The 15,444-nt window shown below is 44.3% G+C and overlaps 1 protein-coding gene across 9 annotated transcripts in view; it reads right to left on the bottom strand.

Moving 5' to 3' along the window:
• Positions 1–15,444, bottom strand: part of RAP1GAP2 (RAP1 GTPase activating protein 2) — a 194,681-nt gene that overhangs the window by 26,287 nt on the left and 152,950 nt on the right. For all 9 annotated transcript variants that reach the window (XR_003043929.1, XR_003043930.1, XM_025041649.1 and 6 more), the window contains 5 exons: positions 15,391–15,444; positions 12,751–12,834; positions 7,143–7,243; positions 4,921–5,050; positions 2,500–2,655 (listed from right to left, as the gene is read on the bottom strand). Coding sequence is in view for 7 of the 9 variants with exons in the window: in XM_025041649.1 (XP_024897417.1) it covers positions 2,500–2,655; positions 4,921–5,050; positions 7,143–7,243; positions 12,751–12,834; positions 15,391–15,444 (525 nt within the window). In the remaining 2 variants the exon portion in view is untranslated. The remainder of the gene's footprint in view (positions 1–2,499; positions 2,656–4,920; positions 5,051–7,142; positions 7,244–12,750; positions 12,835–15,390) is intronic.

The following is a 15,444-nucleotide window of genomic DNA, read 5'->3' as shown; positions in this document are numbered from 1 at the left end:
CTCGCACACACGCACACACACACACACACACACACACACACACACACACCTCTGTTTCTCAACTCCCCTCCTTCCTCTCCTGTAGCATGTAAGGGCTGGAAGGAACTCAGAGGTTACCTAGTCCAACCTCCTCATTTCAGAGGAGGCCCAGGAAGGGAAGAAACTGGCCCAAGGTCACACAGCAGTCAGAGGTAGGCCCAGGCCCAGGCCCAGAACCCCAGGATCCTGAGCAGTATGGGGCCCCTTAATGCACATTCCCATCCCATCCTTCCCTCCTTTCCTCTTCTTTCTGTTGTTTGTTCTTCCTAGTGGGGGCTTCCTGGGGCATTGCTCAGCCCCTGGGGAAACTTCACCCTCCTTTGCCATAGCCCCTAAGCCCACAAGGGTCAGCTAAGGTATCATTTCATCCTGGATCCCCTGAAGGATCTAACCGGGTCCTCCTCAGTCTGCTGATCACCTGGGATGCTGCTGGGAGTATGGATGAACAGAACTTTGGGGAGCGCCTTGGAAGGCTGGTCTCCCCCTCTGCCCATTGACCCCCATTCATAGGTCTTGCCCTCCAACCTCAATGCTTTCCTGGCAGGTAGAGCACAGGGTCTCATATCCCAGAGACAGCCTGGCTCTTTCTCTGGGTCCTACATATCTGCTTCTCGCCACCTCTCTGAGGACAGTGCTTTTCCCTGGACCACAGACTGTGGCTGAGAAGACTTGGTAAAGACCTCTAGCACCAAAGCCAGAGGTGGGATGGTGTTTTTTTTGGACCTCTGATTTTTATTCGTATTGTTTCACTCCATGAAACTCTTGAGAGAGTGGAAAAGCCAGTTAGCTGAGCCCTATTTCCTATCAGAAACTAAAAACAAATACTAAATTTCCATAAGAGGCCCCATTCTGCCAGCAGAGGCCCAGCAGAAAAGCCACACATACGTACATGACTGCCTGGCTCGGTCCGGGAGACACTCCTATCACACAGCTTTACTTTGAGGATCCCAATCAGGAGCTCTCTGCCTCTACTGCCTATTAAAAGAACCAGCTGTCTGTTTAAACAGCCAGGGGGCTGAACTGCACTCACTGGCTCTTCTGTCCCTTCCCTGAATGCTGGTTCTATATGTCACTTCCACGTGCCCCAACCATGGCACATAGTAGGCACTGACTGAATAAAACCTGCTTCCAAGAAATCCAACAGCTGTTTAAAGTGAATGCCCATTCCAGTCAAAGTGGGTGATCCCGCAGCCTTCCAGGAAATGCTCAAACCATGATTTCTCCAACTTTTCAGCTAAAACTGCACAATGACAGAGGAGTATGAACATGAACATGGAAAAGAATCAGCTCTCCACAATGGGAGAGAGGTGTGCAGGTCTGGGGGTTTTTTTTCCGAAGCCTCATATTTGGATTTAAAGTTGATGTGAATTTTGCACTTAATATATCTGGCTCTGTATTGATAAAATGATTACAGAACACCATTTCCCAACATCTTCAAGCAAAATTGCTACTTTGTGAAGATGGCCATGAAACATTATAACTTCATGAACCCCAGGAACCAGCGTTAGCCTACGTTATTGTACAGGAACCATTTTCAGGCCCCAGAGCTTCTCATTAGCAATGACAGGCTCTTTTTCCCTTCTCCTATAATAGAAGTTCCTAATATTTTGCGGGGCAGGCAGCCCTTTGAGAACCTGAGCTATGGCCATTCTCCCCGAAAATGCAAAGAAGCACATAAACTCAACATTTCTAACATCCACCTTAAAAACCTTTCCTCATTCTATCTTCCTTGGGTCTCATGCTCCCCAATACCACTGTGATATTGAGAAACTGTTCCCCACGGTTGGGATTGTTTCTCGTGGAGAAGAGGAGGAGTGGATTAGTGATACAGCCACCAGGAGCGGGCAGGGTAAGGGCTTCTGAGGACGATGGGCTCATCTGCAATAGAGGATTTTGAGTCAGTCTGAAAGACCACTAATTGGTCAGGAGGCTGAGACCCAGGTATTCAGTCCCCCCTGAGTCTTCAAATTAAGACCGATCATTTATTCCAGAACAGCTAAGCCACAGAGCCCACCCAGTTCCCAGGGTCTACCAAGCCCTGTTCTCCACCCTTCTCACCATAAACACTTCTCTTTCTTCCTTTCCTTTGTTTATTACCATCCTCCTTCCTCTTCCCTTCTTGACAGTCCTCTCCCCTTTCTCTTTCTTTCTCTTCTGCGGCTCTGCCTTACTCTAAAGAATGACACTACCAGATGCCAAAAAGGGGTACCTGGGCTTCATCAAGCCTGGAGGCAGCCAGATGGATGAGATGACCTCAGAAGGCACTTTCCACCAAGAGTCTAGCTCCCAAATCCCAGAAACCTGAGAGCCGTGGAAAATCAATCACCAAAAGCTAGAAGTGCCATTTTGGAGAATGGCCTGAGGAGCCACTGAGAGCTGGTATTCCTTGATATCACTGAATTCATAAAGTGTGGTGAGGTGCCTGGACCAGTACTTCCCCCACTGAGACTTTTTCTTTACCTTGTAGGATGGGGTCTCTGTGCTTGGGCTCTCAGCCTGCACCACGATGTAGGCATGTAAAAAGTTGGAGGCAATCATATCTGGGACAAATGGTGTGTTTTCTTCTTGGAAGATGATGGCAACAATGTCATTCCCAATGTGTCTCTTTCTCTGGAGCTAAACAAAGAGTGATCCATTGTTATAAGCCAGTTAGGAACATCCTAAAAGCAGAATAGATCTGTACAGGAAATTCCTCATGATTCTATCTTTATACATAAACCCTGGAACTCTGAGACCTAGCTCTCCAGGAAGCTTTTTCTTCTGATCTTTAGAAGCCATCAAAGAGAAAAAAAAAATGGGGAAGATGTCTAAGTTGTTAGGTAGAGGTTAGCAAGCATCTCACTGAGCTCTATGGTGTGCAGAGCCCTGACTCGGGACTCAGGGAGAAGAGTTAAAAGGTGAGGGCTGGGTTTTGCCTTGCTAGAGACTATACCTGATCTGGGAGAGACACAAACACAGATGAAGGCACCTGAGAACACAAACAAAGCCACAAGCGAGCAAGCACTAAATCAGCTCCTGCACACAAATGCCTGGCACTATGGGTGCAGAGAAGAGGGCAAAGTCAAAGGCCTGATGGTAATCTGAGAAGGCTTCCTGAAAGAGGAGACTGGGGAAGGGGTGCGCTTGATGGAAATGTGTATAAGTCGGGATAAGGGGCAGATAATTCTGTACCAGAGGGGAGAAGAGCCATGCTTAGAGAAAAATGAGCTACCTGGCTTGGTGGAGGTCATGGGGGAGAGAGAAATCCAACCCTGATTCATTATCCCAAACTGCCAGGTGTTTCACAGGCGATCTTGATCACCAGGCACCTACTATGTGTCAGGAACCATGCTGGGCTGTTCCATGCGTGACTGCAAATGTTAAGGCCCTCCTATATACCAAGTCTTGTCTAGGTGCTTATGTATGCATGTTTCTTTATTAAGTACCTATTGCATGCAGGTCCTATGTTTCAATTTGAGTTGCTCATTTATTGAGCACCTGCTATATACTGAGCCCCATGCTGGGCATTTTTACACAAATTGTCTCACTGATTCCACACACGTCATCCCATTTCTTGGGAACAGAAAATTAATATTCATTCAGTCCTTGCTGAGAGCCAAGCTCTGTATACTTCCCATTTAACATAGGTGAAACTGAAAGATAGCCAGGCGGAGAACAGCCTTCAGCCTCAGGCTGGGCAGGAGTGAGAGGGCTGTGAGGGAAAAGAGACTGAGGGTAGAGCACTGAGAGAAAACCTACTTACGAGACAAAAGGGATCCTGCTCCCATTTGTTTCTGGAACATTCAGTAGTTATTTTAGAGCCAAATCACAGTCTCATTTGCCAATTTCCTTTTTCCCAAAGAAGTCAGGCACTATGTTTACAATATGACATCTGTGCTCCCTCCCCAGTTCCCTGCTCAGAAACGGATGGGTCAGAGTCTGCTGAAAGGACTACCTTCCTTTTTTATTTTCCTAGAGACTGAAATGCCCTAAAGAGTGAGGTGGGGCAAACGGTACAACAGCCAGGGATCAGCAGCTGGTTTCAGGGCTCAAAGTGAAAAAAAGCCAGGCCCTCCCTGGGACACGCAGCTGTCAGAAGCGGCAAAATAGAGGGTGAGCAGGAAAACTAGAGGGTGAGCAGGAAAACTCAGGGAGCAGAGGTCTTGTCCAGGGTGCTCTGGTTGAGGCAGAGGCCGAATTTCTGCCCATGGGCAGGTATGATGAGAAATGAGGCTGTGAGACTAGAAAAGCTGAGGGGCAGAGACTGTCTAATGTAATAACCAGCTTTCTTACTGGGACGGAAAGGAGAGTGAAAGCCTAGTGGCCTGGAGAGTGAACAGCTGTTAGGTAGGAAGCCTGCCACAAGCCAGGCGTCGTACTGAGTCCTAAATTCAGAACCATATGTGATCCCCACAACTACCCTCTGACAGACATGGTGTTATCCCCATTTTACAGATGAGAAAAATGAAGCCACATGTTAACCGGCTCGCCCAGAATCACATACCCCTAAGCGCAGAGCTAGCTTCAAGCTGCCATCTGCAGACCCCACCATGTACTCTTCACCGCCACTCTACATGATCAGGGCACCCTGGCTCTGCTCCCAGCTCTGCCCTTAATTTAATGGGAAACAGTCTTTTAACCATGCTAAGCTGCAGTTTCCTCATCGGTCAAAGTAGGATAACCATGAGCCCTGTCCCGCCTCCTGCACAGGGCTGTTGACGTGTGGCCTTTGCAAGATAACGCGACAGAACATGCTTTGACAAGAAGAACACAGCTGAACAGACTGGTCTCTTGATTATGAAAATGGGGAGGCGGGCCGCAGTCCCTCAGGTAGATGGGACCAGAAGCAGGCTTTCACCTCGCACGCCTCGGGGCTCCCAGAGCTCTCCTGACCCAGGTTACCTGCTGGGCGTCTCCCTCGGTAAACGGCAGCTTTGTGGAGACGTGAAACATGATCTCTCTGTCCCGGAATATCGTGTACACGGATTCCACCCCTGTCTGTCCATGGGTCACATCCAGGCCTCCTCGGAAACTGTCGGTAAAGAAACAGGGCAAGTGCCAGAGAAAAAAAGACAGTGAGGGTTAGTGGGCAACTTGGCAACCTTCCCTAAGGACATGGGGGTGGAGAACGAATGAGAGGACATGAAGCGTTGAGGGCTGAGAGACTGAGTTGCAGAGAAAGCAGGCAGATCTGCTCTTCTGAGCAGACATGCCCTGGCATTCTAACTATAAACCCATTATATAAAAGACAAAGGCAGAACTTCCATTTCAAGCCTTGGCTATGTCCCCTCTACACCACAGTTTCATGTGGAAAGGGAGGTCATCCACCCACAATTCCAGGCACATGCTGTCCCAGGTGCCAGAGGCCCTCAAGGCTGGGCAAGAGCCTTTGCTCTCTGCGAGGCCATGTCCAAGTCCTCAGCCCAGAGCCAGGGCAACCGGACATCCTGCTGGATGATGGTGAGCCCTGTGGTAGCATCTAAAGTCTGCCTGACTTCTATCCAGCCAGTTCCTGATGTGGAGACCCAACTATAGCAGCACTCAGCCTGGAGGTATCCAAGGAGGTCCCTTCTCTGTCTATCTCCTCACAGGCAGGACAGAAAAGTACTAAGGAACTGGGTGGGCTTCGGGAAGCTGCCCCTTCTTTCTTTACGGAATAGAGCTGCTAGAATGGCTCATATTCTTCAGCAAGAAGAGGAGGGTACAGGTTCCTTTAGGAAAATGAAATAAAATAGACCCTGGACATCAGTCCCCCTAGGCACTATAATATGAGCAAGAAAATGTGCTTGGTCCAGCACAGCAGAAAGCACAATGGGCCAGGAGTCAGGCAGTCCAGGTTCTAGACCTGCTTCTGCCCCTAAATCAGCACATGACCTTGGGCATATCACTTAATCTCTCCAGGCCTCAGTTTTCTTTCTCTATAAAACAAAGGGATAGGATGACATGATCTCTGGTGTCCTTCCTGGCTTTAATATATTTCATCAAGTCTGAGACACATTTTTTCACATTTTAACATCTCTGAAATCAGGATGCATCTTATAAAGATGGCATCTGAGAGTCAATGGAAGGTGGTATAATTAGAACAATAACAATAATGACAACTAGCGCTTACTCTGTCTACAGCACTAGCTTAAACTAGTTTATTTTAATCCCCCAACATTATCTATTTTATCTATTTTAATCTCCCAACAACCTGTGGGATCAGTACTATCTTTATCTCCCTTTTTTACAGATGAGGAAACAGGTTTGCAGAGGTTAAGCCACTCTATGTCCGAAGTCATAGAGCTAATAAGTAGTGGAGGTGGGATTATAACCCATGTGTGACTGATTCCAGGCGGCAATGATGATTTTAAAGGGGAAGAAAGATGAAGAAAGATGGGGAGAAAGGGAGAAGGAAGAAAAGGAGAGAAGGAAGCAGACCAAGAAAGTAATTACTGAACACCTACTACCTGCCAGGCACAGAGCTAGTTGCTTTCACATGTTAAGAAATCCTATTAATTTGGCTGCTGGAGTGGGGAATTCTAAGGGCTCAGCCATGTGCAGCCAGAACTGGCCAGGCTGGCCAGTTCTGAAGGCGCTTCACAAATACTACCTTTACCAAGGAAATTCAAGGGCCATAGTCTTCCAAGCAGTAGCCTTGATATCCTTTCTTCAGGATAAATGAAAGAACCATAGACTGTTGCATAGATTCCTGCCAGATGGATTATCGTATTTCCACCAACTCTTAATTACTCATTCTTTTTGTTATCCAAAATGGGTCATTTCCCCAAAAACTGCACAGAGCTCTCTTTCCTGAATGTCTGGCAGGTGAGTGATAGGGAAGATAGATTCGTTTCACAGTCAGATTGAGCCAAATGTAATTAGGAAGGCAAATCTGAGGTAGAGCAGTTTCAGCATGCATCCTAAGGCCAAATGTCAAAACCTTTCAGATAATCTGCCATTCTGGATTATCTCCTAGACCACCATTTCCTTAGGAATAAGTGTTGATCACTTGCTGAAAAACAATCTCATTTCTTGTGTGTGTTTAACTCTCATATGCTCTCCCTGAAACTCGGCTGTTGCCCCTTGTCCTTCCTCTAGGGCCTCATCCATGGAGCTGGAGCAATCACTTGGCTAAAACTTACCCTTTAAAATCCTGCAGTGTGATCGTTTTCCCCAGCTGGTCCAAGAATTCCTTGAAAGCTGGGCTCTCTTCATTGTTCCCAAACAGCTCCTCCTCCAGGGTCTGGAATTGAAACAGGATCAGGGCAGGAGTTAGGAAAAGCGTTTTTGGTGCCAAGGGAAGAAATGTGGTTGTCCAGATACCTGGTCCCCTTCTCCCCATCCTCTACCACATTCATCATCCAGTGGCTCTGTCCTCCACTGGAGGAAGGACTGAGGCTCACTCAACAGAGCTGGATTTTCGGGGCTAGTTAATGAGGGCTTTAGCTTTGAACAAAGGCTGCTGGTTAGTTCAGAAAGCCAAGCTGAATTGAAAAGTTCTTAGACAATACAAAAAGCACGATCTATAAATGAAAAATGAATAGGTGGACTTCTGACAAAGGACTAGTATGTAGAACATATAAAGAACTCTTAAAACTCAATAGTAATCAAAACTGCAATGAGATACCACTTCACACCCATAGGATGGTTAGAATCATAAAGAAAGACAGCAACGAGTGTTGATGAGGATGTGGAAAAATACACTGCTAATGGGAATATAAAATGGTGTCATCACTTTGGAAAACAGTCTGGCAGTTCCTCAAAAGGCCAAGCATAGAGTTACCATATGACCCAGAAACTCTACTACTAAGAATATACCCAAGAGAAATAAAAACAAGTCCACACAAAAACTGGTATCCGAATGTTAATAGCAGCATTCTTCATGATAGCCCAAAAGTGGAAACAACCCAAATGTCCATCGACTGACAAATGGATAAACAAAATGTGGTCTATCCATACAATGGAATATCATTCAGCCATAAAAAGGATGAAGTACTGACACATGCTACTACACGAATGAACCTTGAAAACATATACTAAGTAAAAGACACTAGACATAAAAGGCCACATACTACAATTCATGCATATGAAATGTCCAGAATAGGCAAATCCATAGAGACAGAAAGTAGATTTGTAGTTGACAGGAGACAGAGTGGTGATGAGGAGTGACTGCTAATGAGTATAAAGTTTTTTGGGGGGGTGAGGAAAATGTTCTGGAGTTCGATAGTGGTAATAGTTGCACAACTCTATGCATATACTACAAACCACTGAACTGCATACTTTATTGAGATGTAATTCACATACCATTGTGAATTGTAGGGTGTGTGAGTTATACCTCAATAAAGCTATTATAAAAAATTTTAAACGTAACAGTAAAAAATAATCCAATTAGAAAATAGTCAACAGTCAGCCTTCTTAATCTAGTTTCTTTCTCTTATAATATTTCTGTATTGTTCGGAGATATATAAAATTGTGGTTGTAAGTAGTAGCCTCTTCTGCTTCTATTTTCTAAGGATTAGGATCTATTCCAATTAATCTTCAAATTAAAGTTGCTATTACCACACTAAAGGAGAAAAAAAGAAAACAGTCAAAAGACATGTACACTCCTTTCACTCACGAGAATATACAGATTGCAAATAAGCACATGAAAAGATGTTCAACATCATTAGTCATTAGAGAAATGCAAAGTAAAATAATGAGATATAAAAAAATGAGGTATCTCTACATATCTACATATTTAGCATTATCTGCTAAAATAAAAAATAGTAACGACAGCGAATGCTGGCAAGGATGTGAAGAAAATAGATCAATCATACACTGCTGGTAGAAATGTAAAATGGAACAACTACTTTAGAAAACAGTTTGGCAGTTTCTTATAAAACTGAACACATAATTATCAATTACCTAGCAATTGTACTCCTGACCATTTATCCCATGGAAATGAAAACTTACGTTCACACAAAAACCTGTCTACAAATGTTCAAAGCAGCTTTATTCGTGATAGCCAAAAACTGGAAACACCCAGCTGTTTCTCAGTGGGTGAATGGTTAAACAGACTGTGGTACATACATCCATACTATGGAATATTACTCAGCCAAAAAAGGAATGAACTATTGATATACTCCACACTTGGATTAATCTCATTGAGTGGAAAAAAAACAATCCCGAAAGGTTATATGCTATAGGATGCCATTTAGAAATCACTTTTGAAATGACAAAGGTTTAGAAATTGGAGAACAGGTTAGTGGTTGCCAGGAGTTGGAGACTGGAGGAGGAAGGGAGCACAGAGGCAGGAGGAAGGTTGTTGTGGTTATAAAAGGGCAACCAAAGCTATCCAAAAGCAAAGAGGGTGATGGAATTCTTCTGTATCTTGACTGGGGAATTTAAACATGTGATAAAACTATATACAATGAAATACACACACGCACACACACACACACTCACCAAATGAGCACATATAAAATTGGGGAAATCTGAATAAGATCCAGGGATTACATCAATGTCAACATCCTGGCTGTGATATTACACTATAGTTTTAAGACATTATCTGTGGGGGAAGCTGGATAAAGAGTATACAAGATCTCTCTGTATTATTTCTTACAAGTGCATGTAAATCTACATATATCTAAAAATAAAAGTTTAATAACTTTTTAAAAACCAGAAAGCAAAGCTGAAAACCATAGTAAGCTCTGCAAATGCGACAGACTTAAAACACTGGGTGGCCTTCCCTCATCAATAGGCTCTGCCCTCAGTGGCTCTGCAAACACCCATAGACGGCAATGAACAGCTTCAGATGACACAAAGATGCTGTACAATCACTTCACGGAGAAAGTCTCCAATGAGTGATTCATTAACACCCCAATGCCTGTTTCATAACAAGAAAAAAACAAGATCCAAAGTTCCAAGCACTCAAAAAGCAACAGAATCTAGTTAGATTTCATTAACTTTTATTGTTTATAGTATTTCTGCTTAGGATTATCTTTGTTTCATTCAAATGATACCAATTTTCCAATTAGAGTATCAATATAAAATCTCCTTTAAAAATAACAGCATTTAGAAATCCTACCATTTGCAACAACATGTATAGACTTAGAGGTTATTATGCTGAGTGAAATAAGTCAGACAGAGAAAGGAAAATACCATATGATTTCACTTATATACGGTATCTACGGAACAAAAAGAACAAACTAATCAAAAACAGACTCACAAATATAGTGGACAATTTGGTGATGGACAGAGGGGAGGGGGGTTAGGAGGCTGGGAGAATGGGATGAAGGGTTAAAGAAGTACAAATTAGTAGTTGATAGTTGGGCATGGGGAGCATGGCAGAGTGAATGCAGTTAATATGATGGTTAAGTGGAGGGCCAGGGGAGGGAGGCAGCAACTGGGGGGATCGTTTTATGAACATTATAAATGTCTAACCAATATACTGTATACTTGAAACTAACTTAAATAAATAAATTTATTTTTTTTAAAATAACGGCATTTAAATTTTTTAAAAGTTTTAGAGAACATATTAAGTAGTTTATAGCAGAGCTGTACTAAAATCTATAACAGTGGAACAAATGATATACAGATACTGAGTATGGTTTGTGAATATCTGAAGTTTGGGACACACTTCTCTCTAGCAGGGGTCTGCAAACTATAATTAATGTCCAGTAGGCCAAGTCTGGCCTGCTGCCTGTTTTTATAAATAAAGTTTTATTGGAATATAATCAAGCCAAATCATTTATGTATTGTCTCAGGCTGTTTTTGCACTACAGAGGCAGGGTTGTGTGATTACAACAGAGACAGTAGAGGCCAGGAAGTCTAAAATATTTACCATCTAGCCCTTCACAAAGAAAGTTCTACAGCATTCCAGGAAGGCATCCCAACTCTAGCCTAGCATCCTGTTCGCCCCAGGTCATTGGGGTAGAGTGTGGGAGAACAGCTGCCTGCAGGCAATCTACACTTTTTACTGGGAAAACAATCCAGTTTATGCTCTGGGATGTGCACCTCTCTCCAGGATTTACACCCAGCCTGCTAACCTGGTTTTAGCATTGTCTTTATTGTTATGCTGGTCTTGAACTTGATCACACACTCAGGGAAGGGAGTTTTAGTTATCACTGTATCCCCCACAGTGCTTAGCATGGTACCTGACAAAGAGGAGAGTTAGATGAGCTTATTTATATCCTACGACTAGCATATGGGTTTGGTGCAACAAATGTTCATATTAAATGTTTTTTTAAAAGGTTTGCAAAATAACGATCTGCCGAGTTTTTCAAAAACATTATCTCCCTGCACGCCCCTACCCTGCCTTAGCAGCATCAGGTACATAAACAACAGACAGATAGACTCCTTCTCAGAGGTGGATGGTTAATGTTCTGTAATTATAACTTTGCTGGAACATTGGATTATAATCACCTTATGAGATTTGCTATGGTACATTTCACAAGCAAAGAACTTTAATTAGGTGGGTTATATTAGCAGAGCTGTACAATATAAAGATGTAATATGTGAAAATAATCAGAGCAGCTACCTAAATAATCTCCCTTAAATTATAAGGTTCATCTGTGTTGTTCTTTCAGCTCCTAAACTCTTCATTTAATTAGAATGTTTTTTAAGCAAACACATGTCTTTTGTGGTCTAATATCTTTGGACAAGAAAGTCAGCTACCATCTAGCCCAGAAAGATACTGGCATGCAAAAAAGAAAGAAAGAAAAAGGAAAAGAAAGCATAGATAATACCGAAAGGTACTATCGACCTACCATTAGCAAGGCCAAATTTTTACTCATTTATTAATTTAAAAAACTTTGAGTATATTTACAGAAAGTCACTATCCTAGGATCTTGGATGATACAAAGATAAAATGGGTGTGGATCCTTCTTTCATAAAACCTAGGTGAGGAAACATCAGTGTGTTCATCAGGCCACTCTCAGGATGTTAACAAATATTCATGATAGGAAAGATAAGTAGTACGTGGTCAAATAAGTATGGAAAACACTGAGTTCAACAAAGTGGTAAAGAGTTCTTTACCTTAAGGATTCTTAGAGCCTTTAAAATGTTCCTACACAACTGAACCCCCTCCAAGTCACTTGTTCACAAGAGTACCTCACCAGACTAGTGTCTCATGGAACACACCTGGAGAAACTATTCGGTCAACTAACTCCAAAAGTAGCACGTAAGTGCTACGGGAGACAAAGGAGGGTGAGTAGTGGTGTACTGGTAAATTTTTTAACAACCAGCTCTCCAATGAGGGAAAACAGAAGCCCTGATGTTTACTGATTTCCATGGTATAAATACTTCCACCACAGGTAATGTCAAGCTACAAATGTGATGTTGCTGAACACAGACTTGGGAGAAGAGGCACACGGCTGGCTCCAGCATACTACTGAAGTCTGGGGAGAAAAAGCTATTTCCAGGTGGGACGGTGATGGGCAAGGAGAGAACCACTTGTGCTAATCCAGTCCCTCTAACCAGTCTGATTTCTCTTATGACCAACAGCCCAGAGATAAAAATAAACTGAAGTAGCTGAAATAATTAGAATTTACTGTATGGAACACTACATTACCATTTGAAGGCTTTGCAGGCCTTTGCGTGAAGAGTAGTCTACCTTGAAGATTCTACCACCTCCAGTCTAACTCATACTTGAAATGTGATCATTGTAACCAGAATATTTAGTGCAGGGCTCCTGTGCTTGGGGGACGGAAAAATGAGTCCCTGGTGAGAAGCCGCAGCATATAGTGACTGGTACGAATTTGAGGTTCTTACCTGCCTGGCTTTCTGATAAATGACTCCAAATTTGTATGTGTTCTTGACATCATGTTCATCATAGGACACAATCATTTGGGAGGCCTGGAAAACGTGGGAAGAAAAAATCAGATTGTCAACTTGGAGGCAAGTGAGGAAGCAAATGGAAGGGGAAGCACCCACTTCAGTAGAGAATGTGCCCAGCACAAGACATCGACACATGGGAAAGAAGAGAAAGAGTAAAGTCAGAAGGCGATGGCCAGGATGACACTCCCAAGGTCTCAGCTAGTTCTCAACACTGGGCTTCCCCCAGTAACGGCCAAACCTCTGGCTCACCTATTCCATCCCCATCCAGATGTGCCAGCCAAAGCTTGGGCACACAGGGAGTCCCACAAGACTCAGGCAATTGACTTTACCCCAATGTTTTATCTGTGGTGTAAAAAGTGAAGCCAGGACCCCAAAACTGACAAGCAAGGATGATACTAGCTCTAATTCCAACTGCCATCAGCAACGTGACTTTGACGAGGTACTGCTCCCACCCAGACTTTGACCCCCCTTTATCCATAAATAAGAGGCCGAAAAGGAGACCACTGTAAAGAGGGACAAACTCCAATACAATATGCAAAGAAAGGAAAAAAACCCTACACTGGTTCTATCTAATTTTCTATTGTGCTTCAAAGAGTTGGTATCTTGGGTCAGAAACACTTAACTCTAACTTTGGATCCGCTGCTTTTACTTGTGTAGCTTCAAGTGAGTCAGTTAACTTCTCTGGGCCTCGGTTTCCTCATTCATGAAGTGGAGATGTATGGTTATGAAGATTCAATGAGATCAGGCACATAAAGTGCTGAGCACAGAGCAGCTATCATCATCATTATCTATGTAACCCTCCCCCCCCCACCCCCGAAAGATCTGAGTGGAACAGCTTTCTGGGAAAGAGAAGATTTGGATGCTATGGGAGTAACCTCTGAAATAAAAAGGAGGGATTTGACCTCATGTTATGCTACAGAAAGAACAAACCAGGCACGACTTGTCGGCCAGAATGTGTGGCCCATGTTAGATAGCCACCCACTACATCTCTCTGTAAGGCTCTCAGCTGCCTGGGGAAATAGACACATCTCAGCTCCCCCTGGAAGAGTGCTGCTGGCTGACCCCGGAGGGAGCCTCCCACGCCAGCCTGGGATGAGTCAAAGGAGCAGAGCAGCTGCCCTGCCAGGGAAGAGGCGCCCAGCCATGGAGATGTTCCAAGGAACGTTCTAAACTCTGTGAATTTTAAAAACACACACACATACACATATCTCGGCCAGATTCACATCCCAGCCGGACTAAGCAGTCCTTCAAATATAGAAAACATGAAAATACAGCTGCTCCTCCATTATTACCAGAGCAGGAGGCTTTCCAAGTTATAGAAAGAACTATGCAAATGAGCGTTATTGGGTTCTCTCAGTGGATACGATTTGACAACAAAAATTGCCAAACTTGTAGTTAAGTTAGGCCTTTATGATGGGGTTTAAATGTCTGGTTAAACCTCACTAATTCAGCTTTAATTATAAAAAGGAGGGCAGTCTGAATGATAGAAAATGTTCAGTGGAGTGTAGCATATTACTGCTAAGTGCCTACAGATGCTCCGAGGGCTAAAAAGAGGTGCTTGAGAAAAGAAGGGCTCTGGCGCATTCCCCATGCAGGAGAGGACCGTGCCATTAGCTCAGCCACTGCACAAGGATAAATAGCGTGTCCTGCCCAATCATGAACTTAAGGCATTTGTTCCAGGCAGTTCTGGATTTCCCAGCCAGGACAGGGCCTCTCTTTCCCACCAAACATTTCACCTCGTGGTTCTTGGTAGTCAGAATTGGGACTCGGGGAATGGATTGAACCAGCCCCAGCAAGCCTCAGCTGCCACCGAGTTGGCCCACCGTGCAAGCTCAGAAGCACAGCTCTGCTTCCATTTTCTCTCTCCAGACCCTGCTGGCTCATGCACGGGGTCTCTTCCTGTGGCCAATCTAAAGCAGTTCACTGTCCGTGGGTGATTTAAGTCCTGTCGTGCTATAATTGTTCTCAAGTGGGTTTGTTGGTTTGTTTTGTTATGATTGCTCCTCTCCCCCACTCCCACACCCACATCAGAACTGGGGTCAAGATCAGGCCAATCCTCAGGAAACGGATAACAGAGAACCAGCCAGTTTAATAATTAGGGCCGGGCAGGGGCCTGTAAGGCCTCAGAACTGTGGTAGCATTGGCAATGAGGAGGTGCGGTCCGGCCTTTTATTTTTTTAGTGGAATTCTGCCTCTGCCCCCTACCCCTCCATGAGGGCTGGCCAGGTCTGCACCAGCCCCCCAGCCAGAAGTAGAACCACTCCCCACCCCAGCATTGGCCTCAGGGAGGTATGACCAGAGTGAAGTGGAGAAGCCACGACATTGCTACACCTCTGCCACCTCCACACAGCAGGGGACCAGTTCAGGCAGCCAGAGACCCAGAAATGGCTAAGGATGGGTTCTCAGTGGACTGGTTTGTGAAGGGGTGAGCAGGAAGAGGGGAGACATGGAAGTTCATCGTGGAGATCCCATAAAACCCCACCAAGACACAGAGACCTTCCTACAGAGCCACAGGTGTGCAAATCTGTGCCAAGCTTTAAAGCCCTGAGTAAGGGGAGGGGTAAAGGTGCTCACCTTGGGGTACAGGACAGGGCTGAATTTCAGTCCCACTGCATCATCACAGAAAGC

The sequence above is a fragment of the Pteropus alecto genome, unplaced genomic scaffold, assembly GCF_000325575.1.
Source record: "Pteropus alecto unplaced genomic scaffold, ASM32557v1 scaffold98, whole genome shotgun sequence".
Lineage (NCBI taxonomy): Eukaryota > Metazoa > Chordata > Mammalia > Chiroptera > Pteropodidae > Pteropus > Pteropus alecto.
The sequence above is the reverse complement of the archived record's forward strand: the minus strand, read 5'-3'. Positions and strand labels throughout refer to the sequence as shown.